Source organism: Calypte anna, chromosome Z (genome assembly GCF_003957555.1).
Source record: "Calypte anna isolate BGI_N300 chromosome Z, bCalAnn1_v1.p, whole genome shotgun sequence".
NCBI lineage: Eukaryota > Metazoa > Chordata > Aves > Apodiformes > Trochilidae > Calypte > Calypte anna.
Window position 1 is genome coordinate 2,322,725 of NC_044274.1, and position 21,764 is coordinate 2,344,488.

The following is a 21,764-nucleotide window of genomic DNA, read 5'->3' on the forward strand; positions in this document are numbered from 1 at the left end:
CTGAGCCCCTGTGCCAGGTTTCCCAGAGAAGCTGTGGCTGCCCCATCCCTGGCAGTGTCTCAGGTCAGGTTGGATGGGGCTTGGAGCAACCTGGGCTGGTGGGAGGTGTCCCTGCCCATGGAAAGGGGTTGGGAATGGAGGAGCTTTGAGGTCCCTTCCAACCCAATCCTCTCTAGGACTCCGTCAGCTGCCGCCCCACAGCTCCGCACCCTCCCAGCGCTGTCCCGGGGTTGTGTCCTTCTCCTTCTCCTTCTCCTTCTCCTTCTCCTTCTCCTTCTCCTTCTCCTTCTCCTTCTCCTTCTCCTTCTCCTTCTCCTTCTCCTTCTCCTTCTCCTTCTCCTTCTCCTTCTCCTTCTCCTTCTCCTTCTCCTTCTCCTCCTCCTCCTCCTCCTCCTCCTCCTCCTCCTCCTCCTCCTCCTCCTCCTCCTTCTCCTTCCTTCTCCCTGTCCCTCTCCCCTCTCTCCCTTCCCGCCGCCATCCCGTCCCCTCCCTCCCCTTAGGAAAGGGAGCGCCAGACCGCTGGCCCCGCCCCATTACGTGACGTCACTTCCGTTCAGCTATCCGTTGCTATAGCAACGCGCGACGCGTCCCGACGTTCTGCTGCAGCCATGGAGGCCCCAGGGGGATGGGGACGGCGGCGGCCGCACCGCTTGCCCCGGGAAGTGATGGGGTCCATCCCGCACTCCTTCGGGCTGGTGAGGAGATGCCCGGTGCTGCGGGGCCAGTGGTGCGGGCACGGGGCGGGTTGGGGAAGGGCCCACTGAGAGGAGCTGCTGGGGTTCACCCGAGGTAACCGGTACCGGGCGGGCCGAGGACATCGGCTGGACGCGGTACCGGCCGTGGGGGCCTCTGAGGGAAGCGGTGTAGTGGTATCCCGTGTTCTTTTGGGGATGCGTGGGCACTGAGTGGGGTGCAGTGGGGAGCTCAGTGCCCCGGGGTGCAGCTCTGCTCTGGAGCCAGGCTGGGAGAGTTGGGGTTGCTCAGCCAGGGGAACAGAAGGCTGCAGAGAGATCTTATTGTGGCCTTTCAGAACTTAAAGGAGAACGTACAAGACAGGGACACACTTTTTAGCAGAGCCTTTAGCAATAGGACAAGGGGTAATGAGGTTTAAACTACAAGAGGGAATATTCATGGTGGATAAAAGGAAGAAATGTTTTACTCTGAGAGTGGTGAGAGCCTGGCCCAGGTTGCCCAGAGAGGTGGGCGATGACCCATCCCTGGAACCATTCCAGGTCAGGTTGGATGGGGCTCTGAGCAACCTGATCCAGTTGCAGATATTTCATTGATGATTTAGATGAAGGGATTGAGTCCATCCTCAGGAAATTCCCAGCTGACACTAAGCTGGGGGGAAGTGTGGATCAGCTGGAAGGCAGGAGGGCTCTGCAGAGGGACCTGGAGAGACTGGAGAGTTGGGCTGATCCCAAGGGGATGAGGTTGAAGATTCCAAGGGCTGGGTCCTGCACTTTGGCCACAAGAAGCCCCTGGGGAGCTCCAGGCTGGGCAGGGAGTGGTTGCAGCAAGGGAGCTGGGAGTCTGGCTTGGCAGGAAGCTGCAGAGGAGGCAGCAGTGTGGCCAGGTGGCCAAGAAGGCCAATGGCATCCTGGGCTGGCTGAGGAAGAGCGTGGCCAGCAGGTCCAGGGAAGGGATTCTGCCCCTGTGCTCAGCCCTGGGGAGGCCACAGCTTGAGTCCTGTGTCCAGTTCTGGGCCCCCCAGTTCAGGAAGTTCAGGAAGGAGCTTGAGGTGCTGGAGCAGGTGCAGAGAAGAGCAAGGAGGCTGGGAAGGGATCCAGCAGAATTCCTGGGAGGAAGGAAGGGCTGAGGGAGCTGGGGGTGTTGAGGCTGGAGAAGAGGAGGCTCAGGGGAGACCTCATCACTCTCTGCAACTCCCTGAAAGGAGGTTGGAGCCAGGGGGGGGTTGGGCTCTTTTCCCAGGCAACTCTCAGCAAGACAAGAGGGCACAAAGGGTCTCAAGTTGTGCCAGGGGAGGTTTAGGTTGGAGATGAGAAAGAATTTCTTTCTGGAGAGGGTGATCAGCCCTTGGAATGGGCTGCCCAGGGAAGTAGTGGATTCTCCGTGTCTGGAGATCTTTCCAAAGAGCCTGGATGTGGCACTCAGTGCCATGGGCTGGGAACCACGGGGGGAGTGGATCAAGGGTTGGACTTGATGAGCTCTGAGCTCCCTTCCAACCCAGCCCATTCTGAGATTCTATATCCCTGGGGTTGGACTGGATGGCCCAGAAAGGTCCTTTCCCACCCAAACCATGAAATGATTCCATGTTCCTGTACTGACAATGTTCCCTTCAAGGCAAACTTTGTTGGTAATTAATCCTAATAACCCTGAACTGTCAAAATTTGCTGCTCTGTTCTTATTTCCTCATCTATCCAACTAAGTAAAACCCCCAAATAACTCATTAACTTTTCACCACTTGCTTCTGCGTTCTCTTACAGAGAGTCAAGCCTCCCAAGGAGCAAGCCTCTGATAATTTTATCTTGCTCCAGAGAGAGAGGGAAAAGGAACTGCAGGAATATAAAGATTTTGTCAATATTTACAACCAGTACCGCAGGATTCACACCTGGCAGCAAAGGAACTCCAGGAGATGGCTTCACAGTGCTGTGCACAGAAGGGTGGATGCAGCCATGCAGGAGCAGCAGGCAGGGATTGAGGAGAGAAGAGAGAGGTAGGGAACAGGTTGCTAATTAACAGCAGCATCTGCTTGGTTTTCAAGCTGTAGCTGTCAGGGGATGGTGTTTGTTAGAACAGAAAGCATGGGGCTGCTTCAGGGGTGCCAGAATGGTTTGGAAGGGACCTCAAAGCTCCTCCATTCCCAACCCCTTTCCATGGGCAGGGACACCTCCCACCAGCCCAGGTTGCTCCAAGCCCCATCCAACCTGACCTGAGACACTGCCAGGGATGGGGCAGCCACAGCTTCTCTGGGAAACCTGGCACAGGGGCTCAGCACCCTCACATTCAACAATTTCTTCCTCATCTCCAACCTCAGTCTCCCCTTTCTCTCCAAGTTTTAACCCATTTCCCTTCTCCTCTCCCTACCCCCCCGTGTCCAAAGCCCTCCCCCAGCTTTCTTGCAGCCCCTTCACATATTGGAAAGTTGCTACTTCATGTTTGAGAACATTTTTCCCCAAACACCCCTGTTTTCCCCCATGTCCTTTGGTTTCCATGACTGTATCTTTGTCACCTGGGTCAACCAGGGGACCGACCTCCCCTTTGGGCTGGGAAAGGCTCAGGGGAAGCCATGTGGAAGCTCCCAGTGATGTGGGACGCAGGAAATCAAGTTTCCCTGGGAATTTTTCATAGTGTTGATGCTCCTATTCCTCTTCCTTCTCCTTGATTTCCCCACCTCCCTTTCCTTTGTGTTCCTGGGCACAAGCACCAATTCAATACCTGGAAATTGGGATGGGAATGTTTTGCAAATGAACCCCCCAAAAATGGTTTCTACACCCTCATTGCCTCCTTCACAACTCCCTGTGAGTTTAAATTGATGGACCTTTTTTATTTTATTTTATTTTTGCCACAGTTTTTCCCTGAGGAGGACAAGGCAGGCTCAGTCCCTCCAGCTCTAACTAAAGGATCAATAGCTATCGAGCTATCGCGCTTCCTCCACTTAGGTTGTTGAAGCAGTTGCCTTTAATTGTTCTTTCAGACTGTAAATACAGTGTACAGGACTTTTTCATTTATTTGTTCATTTTTTTATTTCCCTGTTAAAGCTCAAATTCAAGAATTAATTCCCAATCTCCAACCTTAATCTCCCCTCTTCCAGTTTAAGACCATCACCTCTTGTTCTCTCCCTCCCTGCCCTTGTCCCAAGTCCCTCCCCAGCTTTCCTCGAGCCCCTTCAGGCACTGGAAGGTGCTCTAAGCTCTCCCTGCAGCCTTCTCTTCTCCAGCCTCAACAACCCCAACTCTCTCAGCCTGGCTCCAGAGCTGCTCCAGCCCTCCCAGCATCTCCAGGGCCTCCTCTGGACTCACTCCAACAGCTCCATCTCTTTCTGGGGCTGGGGACCCCAGAACTGGACCCAGCACCCCAGGGGGGGTCTCCCCAGAGTGGAGCAGAGGGGGACAATCCCCTCCCTGGCTCCTGGACCAGGAGCTCACCACCCCCAAATAAATTTCTTCCCAACATCTCACCTAAATCTCCCTTCTTTCATTTTAAAACCCTTCCCCCTCATCCCATCCCTCCCTGCCCTTGTCCCAAGTCCCTCCCCAGCTTTCCTGGAGCCCCTTCAAGCACTGGAAGGTGCTCTAAGCTCTCCCTGCAGCCTTCTCTTCTCCAGCCTCAACAACCCCAACTCTCTCTGTGCTTTTCTCCACACCCCACCATCTCTATGGGCCACCTGGTCCCATAAAGGAAAACAAAGCAAGTGTTTTCTTGTGTCCAGGTGGAACATCACACATTTGAATCTGTGCCCTTTGCCTCTTGTCCTGTCTCTGGGCACTGCTGAGAAGCAGCTCTCTCCTTTTGCTTCATTCCATCCCATTAGGTGTCTGTACACATCAATGAGATCTTCCTGACCCTTCTCCAGGCTGAACACTCCCAGCTCTCTCTAAAGGATCCTCAGGAGAGATTTTTCTGTTATCATGGTTACTCCACACCCTTTATCACCTCAGCAGCTTTTCACTAGGCTTGTTCCACTAATTTTTTATCTCCCTTGTGCTGTACCAGACCCAGCACCCCAGGTGAGATCTCCTCAGTGCTGGGAGTAAGGATCCATCACCCCCTGGCTCTGCTGGCAGACCTTTTCCTCCTTGCTCACCTTTACCACCAGGGTGCATTGCTGGATCACCTTCAGCTTCTCTGCACAGCCACTTCCCAGCCTGTCCTAGTCCAGGGAGTTTTTCCTCCCCAGGTGCAGGATATTTTGTTGAACTTCATGAGTTTCCTTCTGATTTAGCTGCTTAAGATTCATCTTTGCAAGGAGACAGTGAAGAGAGTGGAGCTGCATCCCCAAAATTCACCTTTGTTTTGGCTCCTCTAATTATTGGTGACACAGTATCCCTGTATCATAGAATCACCGAATCACAGAATGGGCTGGGTTGGAAGGGAGCTCAGAGCTCATCAAGTCCAACCCTTGATCCACTCCCCCCGTGGTTCCCAGCCCATGGCACTGAGTGCCACATCCAGGCTCTTTGGAAAGATCTCCAGACACGGAGAATCCACTACTTCCCTGGGCAGCCCATTCCAAGGGCTGATCACCCTCTCCAGAAAGAAATTCTTTCTCAGCTCCAACCTAAACCTCCCCTGGCACAACTTGAGACCCTTTGTGCCCTCTTGTCTTGCTGAGAGTTGCCTGGGAAAAGAGCCCAACCCCCCCCTGGCTCCAACCTCCTTTCAGGGAGTTGCAGAGAGTGATGAGGTCTCCCCTGAGCCTCCTCTTCTCCAGCCTCAACACCCCCAGCTCCCTCAGCCCTTCCTTCCTCCCAGGAATTCTGCTGGATCCCTTCCCAGCCTCCTTGCTCTTCTCTGCACCTGCTCCAGCACCTCAAGCTCCTTCCTGAGGGACTTGCTGAGGGGCCCAGAACTGGACACAGGACTCAAGCTGTGGCCTCCCCAGGGCTGAGCACAGGGGCAGAATCCCTTCCCTGGACCTGCTGGCCATGCTCTTCCTCAGCCAGCCCAGGATGCCATTGGCCTTCTTGCCCACCTGGCCACACTGCTGCCTCCTCTTCAGCTTCCTGGCAAGCCAGACTCCCAGCTCCCTTGCTGCAACCACTCCCTGCCCAGCCTGGAGCTCCCCAGGGGCTTCTTGTGGCCAAAGTGCAGGACCCGGCCCTTGGAATCTTCAACCTCATCCCCTTGGGATCAGCCCAACTCTCCAGTCTCTCCAGGTCCCTCTGCAGAGCCCTCCTGCCTTCCAGCTGATCCACACTTCCCCCCAGCTTAGTGTCAGCTGGGAATTTGCTGAGGATGGACTCAATCCCCTCATCTAAATCATCAATGAAGATTGAATGTCAGAGTGATTTTGCAGTGGCATTTGTATTGGAATTAATGAATTTCTGGATTCCTTAGACTCAGGTTTAAGCGAGGTAAATGGTGATGTGTTTAAAAATTGCCAGTTTGACAGAGTTCTCCCATGAAAGATCCTTCAGGGTGAGGAATGGTTTTCAGGGTGGTGCTAAAACAACAAATTGGAGAGAAAATACCACTATAGGTCTCTTAAGTATTAGAGAAGGGGGGATAAATGCCAAAGAGGGATCACACTGAAGGGTAACAATAGTGCAGGCTCAAACTGATATCAACTGGTAAAAAATGCAGTCTGCATTTGTTTAGTGGGGTCTGAAGTTGTAAAGCAGCCTTGGAAATGGGTTTGTGAGGTAAGCAGCTTAAATTGTGCCAGGACAGAATCGTTGTGCTGAAAGATCCCTTCTGTGGGCACAACAGGAGTGATCTTCCTGCTAAAATTTGCTGTTTCCTTGGATGTTCCCTTCTTTGGCTTTTGCAAGAAGTATTGAAAGGAGCCCAGCACCCATTTTGAGCTCACAACAAAGAAACTAAAACTTCATCATTCTGCAGAGAGCATTTCTTGAGCTTTTGATGGTTTCATTACAGACTCCAGGAGCTGCTGGAGGGAGAGAACAGTCAGTACTGTGCTGAGATGGAGTCACTTGAAGAAACAGAGCTGGACAGACAACAGAAAATGAGGGAGAGAGCAAAACTCCTGAGAGAGAAGAGAGAAACAGCAAGACAACAGCTGGTGGCTGAAAAACTAGAGCAGCAGTTCAGGTATCTTATCAAATCATAAGTGAATACAAAGAGGCAATTCAAACAAGAAGGTGAAAATAATAAGCTGAGGAAGGAAAGATGCTTGAAATGATAAAAGAAAAAGATTTTGGGTGGTTTGAGTAGAGGTCTATGAGCTTGGCCAGGACTTGCAGGCCTCAGCTCTGTTGTTTTTGAAGAGGTGCAGCCTCTGAAGAGCTGGGATTTTCCATGCTGTGGTGCCCAGAAAAAAAGAAAGGTGAAGACAGCAGGTGCAGAGAGGTGTCCTGTGTCCAGTGGTTGATTTCAGTGCTGAGAAATCCCAAAAAGATCCCACCAGGTGCACTGCCAAAGCCTTGTGGGAGCATCCTTGTGCTTTCACCTGGGTTTTCTCTTGTTATTCTTTCTTCTGTTCTGTTTCAGCTTTCTGAAACTGGAGTGAAAAGGGTTCAAAGATTGTTAATTTAGCATAAATGATGCTTATTAACCTAATACATCCAAAATCCTTAAAAAGCTGAGAGGTTTTTATTTATCCCATACTGAGCCTTTAATTCCTTTCCATACCAAATCTTCCTAGATGCTGAGCTTGACTTTTGAAGTCCTTCATGTTTTCAGGTGCTTTTCAGGCCCCAAGGCCTTGCCATGAATCATAGAATCATAGAATGGGCTGGGTTGGAAGGGAGCTCAGAGCTCATCAAGTCCAACCCTTGATCCACTCCCCCCGTGGTTCCCAGCCCATGGCACTGAGTGCCACATCCAGGCTCTTTGGAAAGAGCTCCAGACACGGAGAATCCACTACTTCCCTGGGCAGCCCATTCCAAGGTCTGATCACCCTCTCCAGAAAGAAATTCTTTCTCAGCTCCAACCTAAACCTCCCCTGGCACAACTTGAGACCCTTTGTGCCCTCTTGTCTTGCTGAGAGTTGCCTGGGAAAAGAGCCCAACCCCCCCCTGGCTCCAACCTCCTTTCAGGGAGTTGCAGAGAGTGATGAGGTCTCCCCTGAGCCTCCTCTTCTCCAGCCTCAACACCCCCAGCTCCCTCAGCCCTTCCTTCCTCCCAGGAATTCTGCTGGATCCCTTCCCAGCCTCCTTGCTCTTCTCTGCAACTGCTCCAGCACCTCAAGCTCCTTCCTGAACTTCCTGAACTGGGGGGCCCAGAACTGGACACAGGACTCAAGCTGTGGCCTCCCCAGGGCTGAGCACAGGGGCAGAATCCCTTCCCTGGACCTGCTGGCCACGCTCTTCCTCAGCCAGCCCAGGATGCCATTGGCCTTCTTGGCCACCTGGCCACACTGCTGCCTCCTCTGCAGCTTCCTGGCAAGCCAGACTCCCAGCTCCCTTGCTGCAACCACTCCCTGCCCAGCCTGCAGCTCCCCAGGGGCTTCTTGTGGCCAAAGTGCAGGACCCGGCCCTTGGAATCTTCAACCTCATCCCCTTGGGATCAGCCCAACTCTCCAGTCTCTCCAGGTCCCTCTGCAGAGCCCTCCTGCCTTCCAGCTGATCCACACTTCCCCCCAGCTTAGTGTCAGCTGGGAATTTCCTGAGGATGGACTCAATGCCCTCCTCTAAATCCTCCCTCAAGATATTAAACAGCACTGGGCCCAACACTGATCCCTGGGGGACACCACTAGTGACCGGCCGCCATTTTGATGCAGCCCCGTTCAGCACCACTCTCTGGGCCCGGCCCTCCAGCCAGTTCCTAACCCAGCACAGAGTGCTCCTGGCTGAGCCATGGCCTGACAGCTTTTCCAGGAGAATCCTAGGGGAGACGCTGTCAAAGGCCTTGCTGACGTCCAGGTAAAAATCTGGAATGAAATCTGCCTTGCTCAATTCTTGGGAATTCTGGTGTTCTGAGGAAGTGATGAAAAGAACATGAACTTCATGTCACTGTAATCATTTTAAGCAGCTCTTCCTGGGCTCCAGCAGTGCTCTGGAAATCCACACCACCTATTTCTCAAGTGTTCAGAGCCTGGGGAAAAAAACCCAACACTTCGTTTCACTTGTGCATCAAGTCTAATTAAGTGATTTCACAGAGAAATGTTGATTTCTTAGCTGTGCACTTCCCAGGTGCTAAGGCAGCACACACACTTCTAAATTTGTGGTGCTGGCTCTAAAATGCAGCCCCCAAAGTGCTTGAAATTCACTTCTAAAATAGTTTAGGGGAGGTGCTGCTGGGATGCCTTTTATTTTGTACTTCTAGCTTGCTTCACACACCAAGGAGAAAGGATTCAGGTTGAGATTTAGACTCCTAAAGGTGGGTGTTTCAGGGCTGGTAATTTTTTATATTCTCTGGGAGTCAGAAGTTGTGGCTAAAAGATAATTCAGGCTCTTTTAACCCAGGGATATGTTCAGCCTTGGTATCTGTAAAAAAAATTGTAATTTTTTACAATTTGCATCCTTTTTTTTTGTGATAACATAAGAAGCACCCATGTGAGAATGTTCTTCTCACAGCCACTTTGTCCTCCAGCCATAAAGGAAATAAATAAGTGGGAGGAGGGGGAATAAATGCAGTTTGTCTTGGGGAAGTGGCTACATAAAGGCACAATTTTAATTTTAAGAAGCTTAGGAGAGCAAAGTGAGGCAGAAACTCAGCCATCTGGGGGAGCAGATGCTGATGGGCTGCTCTAAAAGCTGCTTTGAAGGAATTCTTTTGATGAAATCAAGCAGTTACAGGGTTATTTTCTATCAAAATTCCAACAGTGCCAAACTTTTATTTAACTTCTCTCCCCCTCTGAGCATGCAATTAAATTCAGATTAGTTTCTGAGCATGAAAAAGAATAACTAATTCTTTATTCCTCTACTGCTGAGACAGCTTGGAACCCATTGTTCAAGGTAATACAGTTCTTTCTACTGGTGTAAGACTTCAAATGTCAATAATGGTTTTTGCCTCAGAACACTGGAGAAATAAATCTTTCATGAATACTAATTAGCACCCTACTCTGTAATCACCTCCAGCTCTTACCCAGGGGTTGGAAGGGAGATCCTAGAGTTCCAGTGTAAGAAAACTGATCTTAATGTAGTATGTTTGACTTCCTTGAAGGTGAGGAAACCTCTTGGAGTGTGCTGTGGCTCCTGGCTGCCTGTTGTTCTGCTGCTCCCTGCTTTTGTTGTTGGGACAACCAGGGAATGATGGTCAGGAGGTTCCTGGATCACACAAGGAAGTGTGGGAAGCTGCCAGGCAGAAAAGGACCTGGGGGTGTTGGTTGATTCAGCTGAAGAGGAGCCAGGGTGTGCCCAGGTGGCCAAGAAGGCCACCAGCATCCTGGCTTGTGTCAGGGCAACAGAGCTGGGAAAGGGTCTGGAGCACAAGGAGAAGGTTCTGGAGAACTTGTGAGGAGCTGAGGGAAGTGGGAAATTTGGGTTTGGATGAGGCTGAGGGGAGACCTTCTGGCTCTCTGCAGCCCCCTGAGAGGAGGTTGGAGCCAGGGGGGGTCGGGCTCTGCTCCCAAGGAAGAAGGGATGGGAGAAGAGGAATTGAGCTGGAGGTTTAGATTGGAGCTTGGGAAGAATTTCTCCCTGGCAAGGGTTGTCAGGGCCTGGCCCAGGCTGCCCAGGGCAGGGCTGGAGTCCCCATCATTCCTGGAGGGCTTTAAAAACCATGTGGATGAGGCACTTCAGGACATGGGTGATACAGATATTAATAAATATATTTTATTCAGGGGGAATGTTGGCAGTTGGATGTGGTGATCTTACAGGTCTTCTCCAACTGTCACCCTTCTGTGGTTCTGTGACTGAGAACTGAGCACTTGCCAGGTTTTTATATTTGAGTTTGAGGTGACAGTTGTGTTTTCGTTCCCTTCTCCAAGTATTTGCTGGCTATGAAGGAGCTCTTGGGTGAGTATTCTGAGCCTTCACTTTGAATAAAGAGCAACCCACATGCTTGAACAAGGCTGTGTGTGGATTTCATAAGAAAAGGGAATAAACAAACCATATAATGCATGTTCCAGCTCCTTGTGTGCATTTTAGAGAAAATACATTTTGTGGATGTAACGTTGTGCATGTAAATGTAATTTTTTTTTTTCAAATGCAAACATAGGACCTGCTCTTCATCTCATTAATGGCCAAATCTCCATCAAATCACTCTCTCTGTGCTTCCTGTGGTCTCTAAAGGAATTGGTGCCAGACCCAAGTGTAGAATTTGGCTTCCTGAGCCATTGTCATAGAACCATAAAGTGGTTTGGGTTGGAAGGGACTTCAAAGCTCATCCATTCCCAACCCCTTTCCATGGGCAGGGACACCTCCCACCAGTCCAGGTTGCTCCAAGCCCCATCCAACCTGACCTGAGACACTGCCAGGGATGGGGCAGCCACAGCTTCTCTGGGAAACCTGGCACAGGGGCTCAGCACCCTCACAACAAAGAATTTCTTCCTAAAATCTCACCTCAATCTCCCCTCTTCAAGTTTCAAACCATTACCTCTTGTCCTTCCACTCCCTGCCCTTGTCCCAAGTCCCTCCCCAGCTTTCCTGGAGCCCCTTCAGGTACTGGAAGCCTGAATTAGCTACAACCTAGGAGCCTCCATCCATCACACAACTACAGACTTAATAATTGGTTTATTATTTTTTTTAAGCTTTTCTTTTTGTTTTCTTGAACTTTTTCTCTTACTTTTCAGAGAACAATGTGGGGAGCTTCATGAAAAGTGGATGAAGATACATCAGCAGGAGGTGTGCAAAGACCGACTGGCCCAGATAGCTCTGAAAGAGGAAATGAAAAAGCAACAAGAGAAGGAGGAGCAGATGTTTGCTGAGCTTTGGGAAGCTGACAGGTTGGCTAAGGAAAGGAGAGGAGAGATGGAGGGGAAGAAACTGGCAGGGCAGAACCAAGAAGTCCTGAATGCTCTCAGTGCCCAAATGGCAGAGCTCAGTGCTCGGCAGGAGGAGGAGAAGAAGCTGAAGGAGGAAGAAGCTCAACTGCTGGTAATTTCCACAGCATTCTCAGTTCTGGGTTCTGTTGGAGGCTCTCCTCCTGACAGGCTTACTGCACATTTAGATTCACAGAATCATAGAATGGGCTGGGTTGGAAGGGAGCTCAGACCTCATCAAGTCCAACCCTTGATCCACTCCCCCCGTGGTTCCCAGCCCATGGCACTGAGTGCCACATCCAGGCTCTTTGGAAAGATCTCCAGACACGGAGAATCCACTACTTCCCTGGGCAGCCCATTCCAAGGTCTGATCACCCTCTCCAGAAAGAAATTCTTTCTCAGCTCCAACCTAAACCTCCCCTGGCACAACTTGAGACCCTTTGTGCCCTCTTGTCTTGCTGAGAGTTGCCTGGGAAAAGAGCCCAACCCCCCCTGGCTCCAACCTCCTTTCAGGGAGTTGCAGAGAGTGATGAGGTCTCCCCTGAGCCTCCTCTTCTCCAGCCTCAACACCCCCAGCTCCCTCAGCCCTTCCTTCCTCCCAGGAATTCTGCTGGATCCCTTCCCAGCCTCCTTGCTCTTCTCTGCACCTGCTCCAGCACCTCAAGCTCCTTCCTGAGGGACTTGCTGAGGGGCCCAGAACTGGACACAGGACTCAAGCTGTGGCCTCCCCAGGGCTGAGCACAGGGGCAGAATCCCTTCCCTGGACCTGCTGGCCACGCTCTTCCTCAGCCAGCCCAGGATGCCATTGGCCTTCTTGCCCACCTGGCCACACTGCTGCCTCCTCTGCAGCTTCCTGCCAAGCCAGACTCCCAGCTCCCTTGCTGCAACCACTCCCTGCCCAGCCTGGAGCTCCCCAGGGGCTTCTTGTGGCCAAAGTGCAGGACCTGGCACTTGGCCTTGTAGATTAATCCATCCCTGATTTGGAGCTCCTCTGATTCCATTAGGATCTCAGCCTGTCCTATTAACCTAAGCCTCTTTCCCCCAACATGTTACTCTTGAGAAGAGGGAAAGAACATCTTGTGAAACGCAGCATGGAAAGGATTTGGGCATTCAAAGCTGTTCTCAGAGCCTCTGTGGGAAATGGAAATATTTTCAAATTCCTGCCAATCAGCTTTGCATGTTTCTGGTTTCCTCTTTCCTGCTAGTGAATCACAGAATCATGGAGTGGGTTGGGTTGGGTTGGAAGGGGCCTTCAAGATCATCCAGTTCCAACTCTCCTGCAGAAAAAGGGACACCTCCCACCAGCCCAGGTTGCTCCAAGCCCCATCCAACCTGACCTGAGACACTGCCAGGGATGGGGCAGCCACAGCTTCTCTGGGAAACCTGGCACAGGGGCTCAGCACCCTCAAATTCAAGAATTTCTCCCTAAGATCTCATCTCAATCTCCCCTCTGAAACCTTTTTCCTTCATCCCATCCCTCCCTGCCCTTGTCCCAAGTCCCTCCCCAGCTTTCCTGGAGCCCCTTCAGGCACTGGAAGGTGCTCTAAGCTCTCCCTGCAGCCTTCTCTTCTCCAGCCTCAACAACCCCAATTCTCTCAGCCTGGCTCCAGAGCTGCTCCAGCCCTCCCAGCATCTCCAGGGCCTCCTCTGGACTCACCCTCCCATCAAAGAATTTCTTCCTGATGTCCAACCTCAATCATGTGGTCCCAGCTGGAGCACCAGATCTCAGACCATCAGAGATCTGTTTAATCCTCATGCTCAGTGCTCTGCTCCCAGAAGGGAAGGTGAGCTGAGGTTGACACTAGGACGCTGTCCTCCCTGACAGGAGTCCCATGGAGCCAGCATCTGGGCTCATCCAACAGTCCAAACTACTCCATATTCTGTAGTGATGGAGTCCATGATGAAGCTGGGAAGTCAGCAGGGCTGGATCAGGATTGTCCCCAGGCTCCTGCACTCATGTGGGCCCCAAAAGTTGAGATTGAACCCAACTGCAGCTCCCAAGAGCCTCCTCAGCCCTTCCTCACACAGCTCCTTCCCAGCTCTGCTTCAGGGCTCCCATCAGGGCTGGCTGAGAGCCCCAGAAGTCAAATTCCTGCAGGGAACCAATCCAGGTTGGCTGAAATAACAGATCCTGAGTTTCAAAGCTGTTTCACCATCTTCTCAAAGTGATTTTGACCTTTCAGGCAGAGACAGCAAAGTCAAGTTTGGCTCTGAAACTCTGCAAGAAGCAGTGGGTGCTTTCTGTCCAGCATAACCCGTTGTATTCCTTAGGTCCAGCCATGCTCTTTCTGACCAATCTGCTGATCAATTTTAGATTTATTTATGTTATAAAAGAGGCATCTCTTAAAACCAGATTAACAAAACCCTATGAACCTCCAAGAGAGCTGAACTTTGTAGCTAAGTGAATGATGGTCAGGTATTGTTTTATGACAATGTTTGAGTGCACTTTGGTTTGGAAACTCACTCATATGCAGGAATTATGCTGTTATTTCATGATTGCTACTTTAGGATTTATTTTTTAAGCCAAATAATCTTAAATCTACATATACCAGATGGATCTTGAATGTTTTTCTTTGTTCCTTTCTTAAGAATTCAGCTTGACTCTCCATTTTTTCTGCCCAATATAAAGTGGAACATAAAGTCTGAAGCACTGAAAATTCAGTAAATCAGAATATTAGGATCCAATTGATTTTTGCAGCCTTCTGTCCACTGGAGCTGTGCTCTTGAACACCCAGCACAGACACAGGGCAGAGAAAATATGCAGAAATAGGAGGAACACAGGGCTCTGGTCCAGGTTAGTGGCTGTGGCTGCAGGAGGAGACTTGGCTATAGCTCCTGCATGCTGCACTGATATTGATTTCTCTGAAGAGATATGAGATCTTTTACAGGAGGAATTCCAGTGGTTGGGTACTGCAGGGAATGTGATAATTAAAGGGGGGAAAATCCTGCAGTCTAATGAGTGGCACATTAAAATGTTCCCACTTGAACAGGTCTAATGGCTGAGAATAATTCTCTGATGTCAGCAAGAAAGGCTTTGCCTTTAAATATTTCATTTTGCTTTTTGATTTGCTGATTAAACTCATTCCAGCCATCACTTAGTGTCACAAACGACACTTTTCTGGTGTCATTTTCCAAACTGGTTGTTTTTCCTGTTGCAGGAAGAAGAACTGCAGCTGCTTAAGCTAGAAAATGACCAACTAAAGAAGGAGAAACTCCAGAAACAGAAGGATTGCAGGGAAATGTTGCTCAGTGCAGTCCAGGACAAGCAGAAGCATCTTAATGAAGAAAAACAAAATGAACGTGACCTAGAGATGAAGATCCTGGAAAAATCTCTTCAGGAATGTCAGGAAGACACCAAGGAGAAAAAAAAAAGAAAAGTAAGGGCTAGAATCAGGTTTTCATAGGGAAATTGGGGGGCAGTGTCTCATCTGGACTAATTTTGTCCAATGAGATCAGAGAGGAGCCTTTTTTGCTCTGAACAAGCTGTTTATTTTGTTGCTTAGCCTGTTGCTTCTCCCCCTGCCAGCCCTCTGCTTCTCTGCAGCAGCTCATTATTTGTTTAAAACAACAGTGAGTACATTAAAACATGCTTTACAATCAGCAAGGCTAGAAAAAAAACAGGAGGCTCTCAGGGAATTTTGGAATCTTGTCCTTCCATCCTGATTTCATGGTGTATAAATCACCTGATATTATTTTACTGCCTGGACATAATGGAGGTTAGAAAAAATGTTGGTTTTGTAGACCTGAGTTAGTAAAGATTTCTAACTGCAGAGAAAGGTAAATATTTAATTTATTCTAATTCATTAATACTAAAAAAACAGTCTACAGTCTTTAAAAAAGGGATATATAGATGCCAAAACTCACATGAAATCATAGAATCATAGAATCATAGAATGGGCTGGGTTGGAAGGGACCTCAGAGCTCATCAAGTCCAACCCTTGATCCACTCCCCCCGTGGTTCCCAGCCCATGGCACTCAGTGCCACATCCAGGCTCTTTTGAAACATCTCCAGACACGGAGAATCCACTACTTCCCTGGGCAGCCCATTCCAATGCTTGATCACTCTCTCCAGAAAGAAATTCTTTCTAATATCCAACCTAAACCTCCCCTGGCACAACTTGAGACCCTTTGTGCCCTCTTGTCTTGTTGAAAGTCGTATGGCAAAAGAGACCAACGTCCACCTGGCTCCAACCTCCTTTCAGGGAGTTGTAGACAGCGATGAGGTCTCCCCTGAGCCTCCTCTTCTCCAGCCTCAACACCTCCAGCTCTCTCAGCCTCTCCTCATAGGGTCTGTGTTTGAGTCCCTTCACCAGCCTGGTTGCCCTCCTTTGGACCTGCTCCAGCACCTCAAGCTCCTTCCTGAACTGGGGGGCCCAGAACTGGACACAGGACTCAAGCTGTGGCCTCCCCAGGGCTGAGCACAGGGGCAGAATCCCTTCCCTGGACCTGCTGGCCACGCTCTTCCTCAGCCAGCCCAGGATGCCATTGGCCTTCTTGCCCACCTGGCCACACTGCTGCCTCCTCTGCAGCTTCCTGGCAAGCCAGACTCCCAGCTCCCTTGCTGCAACCACTCCCTGCCCAGCCTGGAGCTCCCCAGGGGCTTCTTGTGGCCAAAGTGCAGGACCCGGCCCTTGGAATCTTCAACCTCATCCCCTTGGGATCAGCCCAACTCTCCAGTCTCTCCAGGTCCCTCTGCAGAGCCCTCCTGCCTTCCAGCTGATCCACACTTCCCCCCAGCTTAGTGTCAGCTGGGAATTTGCTGAGGATGGACTCAATGCCCTCCTCTAAATCCTCCCTCAAGATATTAAACAGCACTGGGCCCAACACTGATCCCTGGGGGACACCACTAGTGACCGGCCGCCATTTTGATGCAGCCCCGTTCAGCACCACTCTCTGGGCCCGGCCCTCCAGCCAGTTCCTAACCCAGCACAGAGTGCTCCTGGCTGAGCCATGGCCTGACAGCTTTTCCAGGAGAATCCTAGGGGAGACGGTGTCAAAGGCCTTGCTGAAGTCCAGGCAGACCACATCCACAGCCTTTCCCCTCATCCACCAGTCGTGTCACCCCATCATAAAAGGAGCTCAGGTTGGAAATATCTTGGTGATGCCATGAAGCCGTCGATGTCACTTCTTAAATTCAAAACAAGTAGAAGGTCCAACTTCAGGGTTAAAATGAGTTTCCAGATAACGTTAAGAACCAGCAGAGGGCTGCACTCATTACTCTGCTCAAGGTATTTAGATGAGCCAGCAGTGTGGCCAGGTGGGCAAGAAGGCCAATGGCATCCTGGGCTGGCTGAGGAAGAGCGTGGCCAGCAGGTCCAGGGAAGGGATTCTGCCCCTGTGCTCAGCCCTGGGGAGGCCACAGCTTGAGCCCTGTGTCCAGTTCTGGGCCCCTCAGCAAGTCCCTCAGGAAGGAGCTTGAGGTGCTGGAGCAGGTGCAGAGAAGAGCAAGGAGGCTGGGAAGGGATCCAGCAGAATTCCTGGGAGGAAGGAAGGGCTGAGGGAGCTGGGGGTGTTGAGGCTGGAGAAGAGGAGGCTCAGGGGAGACCTCATCACTCTCTGCAACTCCCTGAAAGGAGGTTGGAGCCAGGGGGGGGTTGGGCTCTTTTCCCAGGCAACTCTCAGCAAGACAAGAGGGCACAAAGGGTCTCAAGTTGTGCCAGGGGAGGTTTAGGTTGGAGATGAGAAAGAATTTCTTTCTGGAGAGGGTGATCAGACATTGGAATGGGCTGCCCAGGGAAGTAGTGGATTCTCCGTGTCTGGAGATGTTTCAAAAGAGCCTGGATGTGGCACTCAGTGCCATGGGCTGGGAACCACGGGGGGAGTGGATCAAGGGTTGGACTTGATGAGCTCTGAGGTCCCTTCCAACCCAGCCCATTCTATGATTCTATGTTCATGTGGGTCAGTTGGATAAACTCACAGTTAGACCTTGGCACAACATAAGAGGAGGAGGTATTTATTATCACTCATTATTTATTTTATTTCTAGATCCCAAGGCTTCTAATGCAGGTGAGGGTGAAGTAGCTTGGTCAGCACTGGAAACTCTTTTAAATCTGTGTTGAGGCAGCTGAGCTGCTGTGGGGGAAGGCAACACTCTAGATTTGTTCTGCTCTTATGCTGCTGTCCAGGCACTCTTGACTGGCCAGGAAAAATATTCTGGAGAGCCCTTTTTTCCATGACAGAGTTTGGGATGGAGCTGCAGGCTCCCAGTTCCCACGTTGGCTGTAGGAACTTCTCTTTGACTTTTGAAAGGCTTTTTAGAACTCACTGAGATCTCCAAATGTGTTTGCAGCAAGAGCTGTTAAGGGAGCAACAGGCTTACCTGGCACACCTGGCTCAAAAGCTGGAGGAGGACAAACAGAATAAAAAAGCAGAGGAGAAGATCCTGGAGGAAGAGGCAGCCAAGGTTTGGGCTGAGAAGGCCGAGCGACTGCGACTGGAAAAGGAGGCTCGAAAGCAGCTCCTGAAAGATGTGGTGGAGACAAGACAGCAGCAGATGGAGAAGAAGGGTAAGGGTTTCCTGAGCTTGCTGCCCAGGCACCAGACCTCCAAAGCTTGGAAAAAGCAGAGGGAATGCAACCCACTGCTTTTTGGGAAGTTAATCTGGCCCAGCATGCACTGGCTGGCTGATTGAGCTGGCCCAAAATCTGGTTCTGAAACTTCCCTCCTAGAGGCATTTCTTACCCCAATCTCCCCTGGCTTTTCCTCACCTAATAAAGTGAGGATTGCATAAGCAAGAAGTCATTATTAGTGGTTAGATTATCATTATAAATTCTGACTGGGAAATCTGAATGTGAGTGGTTGAAAACCAAATAAGCAGAGAATCTCCTTAGCAATTTTTGTGTATAGAAGCAACAAAACTCAGACTTCCAGTTCCTGCAGGGGCTCCAGGAAAGCTGGGGAGGGACTTGGGACAAGGGCAGGGAGTGGAAGGACAAGAGGTAATGTTTTGAAACTTGAAGAGGGGAGATTGAGGTTGGAGATGAGGAAGAAATTGTTGAATTTGAGGGTGCTGAGCCCCTGTGCCAGGTTTCCCAGAGAAGCTGTGGCTGCCCCATCCCTGGCAGTGTCTCAGGTCAGGTTGGATGGGGCTTGGAGCAACCTGGGCTGGTGGGAGGTGTCCCTGACCGTGGAAAGGGGGTGGGAATGGATCCTGAAGGTCCCTTCCAACCCAAACCAGTCTGAGATTCTGTGATTATTCTATGATTCTTCTTATTCAGGCTGCTTGGCTCTCTCTGTCCCTTCAAGCTTCACAGAGCTGAGGGGATTTTGTACTGAAAGGGTTTTTGTTGTTATTTTTTTGTTTGGTTGTTTGCAGTGCAGAGAAATGCAAAGGAGCAGGAAGAACTTGCTGAGGAGAGGAAGTTATTAGATGAGGCAATCACAGAATTCAAGCATGCAGAAGAAGAAAAATATGTCAGGTATTTCTCTCTTATGCCATCCTTCCATTTCATTGCAGCTCAGGCTTTTAAAATCAGAATTTGGGCAAACTCTCATTTTCAGGGAAGTCTCAGATCACTGGGTGGGCTTTCTGTCGAGAGGGGCTCAGCTCTGAAGTGCTGCTTGCAACCTCTCACATCGCAGCTTGTGCTGTGCCACCAGCTCTGATCTCATCACACAAATAATGGTGTCCTGTTTCATACTGCTCCTTTTTGGGCCACGGTGTGTCTGGGGTTGTGTTTAATAAACACATCCTCTGGCTGTCCCAGCTGCTCTTAGGAGTGGCAGAGGTTTGGGGAGGAGGGTTAATGAGAGGTTTGTTTGTTACTTACCGAGGTGAAGCAGGGAGGTCAGGCTTTGTGCTAACCTCCACCCACATCAAGCCTTTAAGCAAGCAGATCCTCAGCCACCAAAATACCCAACTGCTGCTCCTGACCCAGCTGCACGAAGCTCTGGTCCCTCCCAGTTCCTCAAGGGAAGAACAGGGTTACACGCAGTAGCTGAACTCTTCCTCTGGGTGTCATGCAAAGCCCAGAGCAAAAAGTCTGTATTTATTCCATTTCCCTCTTGTGCTGCTGCTTTTTGCCCACTACCTGTCCATGCTCCTTCCAGAGCCAGAACCTCTGGTGTTCTCTGGTTGCTTTCCTGGTAACAATCTCCTGGCTATGGAAGGAATCTCACCCTTCTGAAGGGAACTTGCTGGATTTCATACCCTGCCTGAGTCTGGGCAAATCCAGGCTGGGTGGAGAATGGATGGAGAGCAACTCTGAGAAGGAGAAGGGGATGTTGAGTGATGAGCAGCTCAACAGGAGCCAAAAACATGTGCTGGCAGCCCAGAAACCACCCCTGTCCTGGGCTGCATCCTCAGCAGGATCAGGGAGGGGATTGTCCCCCTCTGCTCCACTCTGGGGAGACCCCCCTGGGGTGCTGGGTCCAGTTCTGGGGTCCCCAAGCCCAGAAGGAGATGGAGCTGTTGGAGTGAGTCCAGAGGAGGCCCTGGAGATGCTGGGAGGGCTGGAGCAGCTCTGGAGCCAGGCTGAGAGAGTTGGGGTTGTTGAGGCTGGAGAAGAGAAGGCTGCAGGGAGACCTTAGAGCACCTTCCAGTGCCTGAAGGGGCTCCAGGAAAGCTGGGGAGGGACTTGGGACAAGGGCAGGGAGTGACAGGACAAGAGGTCTTAAACTGGAAGAGGGAAGATTGAGGTTGGAAATTGGGAAGAAATTCTTTGTTGTGAGGGTGCTGAGCCCCTGTGCCAGGTTTCCCAGAGAAGCTGTGGCTGCCCCATCCCTGGCAGTGTCTCAGGATGGGGTGTGAGGCTGAGACACCTGAGAGGAGTTTTGAGTGGCCCTTCAGCCTAAAACTGCATGGTAACAGATTAAGCGATGATAATAATAAAACACACTCCCCACACTCCATAAATAAACTCTTCACATGTCATTTCCAGGAAACTAAAGGAGGCAAAAGAACACCAGGAGCAACTCAGGGCTCAGATCACCTCTCGGCAGCAGGCTCGTGATGCTGAGGAAGAGGAGAAGCAGCAAGAAGGTGAATCAGCTCTAGAAGAGGAGCAAGCTTACCAAGCCAGGATGCAGAACATTCTATCAAAGCTGAGTGAGAAACCAGCCAAAATCCACCCTTTCAGGAGAAAATTCATGTCTGACTCCCTGCAAAATAATTGATGGGTTTTTTTAGCTCCCATAGGTAACCTTAAACCACGTTTTCTAAGGGTGTTTATGATTCACTCTGTTTATAACTGAGCCCTCTCCACTCTGATGCTCAGAATATGTGTCTGGAAAAGAGAATAAACATAGTACTTTAGAAGTGATTTTTTTTTCCCTATTTTTTTTTTTTTTGACAAAACAACAGCTCCAAATCCAGAGGTTTAGCATTTAATACAATACTGTGTGTGCTCTGTTGAATTTGAATGTTGGGATCCCAGTCTATCAGACCTCTCCTTGGTCAGAATGAAGTGTGCAGGACTGATGTGATCATTTTAGTGCTATTTATCATATTTTTATTTTATTTATTTATTTTAGTTTAATATTTATTTATTTTATTTTATTTATAATATTTTAGTGCTATTTATCATTATTTAATGTTATTTATCACTTTGGTGGCAACTCTGCCTCTTTGGACTGCTTTGGATTGCCAGCAATGCCATAGGCTGAAGATGTAGGATGAGGGGGGGCTGGAGGAGTGACAATATTTTAGGACAGAGCAACACAAAACATGGCCAGGTGTCAGCAGAGAGGTCTCAGAAGGGTTTTGGTAGGGGGGGGAGAGGGGACAGCTCCTCACTGCCCTCTCATCCCCCCATGGGAATGGCCAGGATGCTGTTTATCCAGGAGGAGCAGAACAAGTGGGAAAATCCAGCTTCTTTCTTTCTCCCCAGGGCATCACCCTCAACCATCTCCCTGGTATTTCCTTAGTTATTTCTTTGGGTATTTCAGAGGAGGAAAGAGAAGAATTCATTTACAACCTCATTTCCTTTCTTGCTCATGTATTGTGGCACTCAGGAATGTTTTCTTTCTCATGTTTCTCCATTTGAACCTTTCTTTCCTCCTGGAGCTGAAGAGAATGGAAATGGTTTCATCAGCCCAGTGAGCTCAGGTTGGTCTCTGCTCTCACCTCTGGGTCATGTTGGGAAAATGATTAAGAGATTAATTTCCTGGTTTGCCACAGGCTCCTGGTGTGGTCCTGCAATGGAGATTTTTCTTTACTGCTGTGATTCTTCTTTGAAAAATGAACATAATAGCACATTCACCATTTCAGGATTAATTAAAGTCTGTTATTAAAAGCTGGGACACTCTCGTTGGGTAC

The 21,764-nt window shown here is 50.1% G+C and overlaps 1 protein-coding gene across 1 annotated transcript; it reads left to right on the forward strand.

Annotated features, from left to right (window-relative positions):
• The first annotated feature begins 608 nt into the window (after positions 1-608).
• CFAP53 (cilia and flagella associated protein 53) lies at positions 609-20,623 on the forward strand. Its single transcript, XM_030466830.1, has 8 exons — positions 609-695; positions 2,448-2,677; positions 6,562-6,735; positions 11,321-11,624; positions 14,668-14,886; positions 17,799-18,015; positions 18,825-18,927; positions 20,389-20,623. Exons 1-8 carry the CDS (start codon positions 609-611, stop codon positions 20,621-20,623), a joined length of 1,569 nt encoding a protein of 522 aa, XP_030322690.1.
• The last annotated feature ends 1,141 nt before the right edge of the window (positions 20,624-21,764 follow it).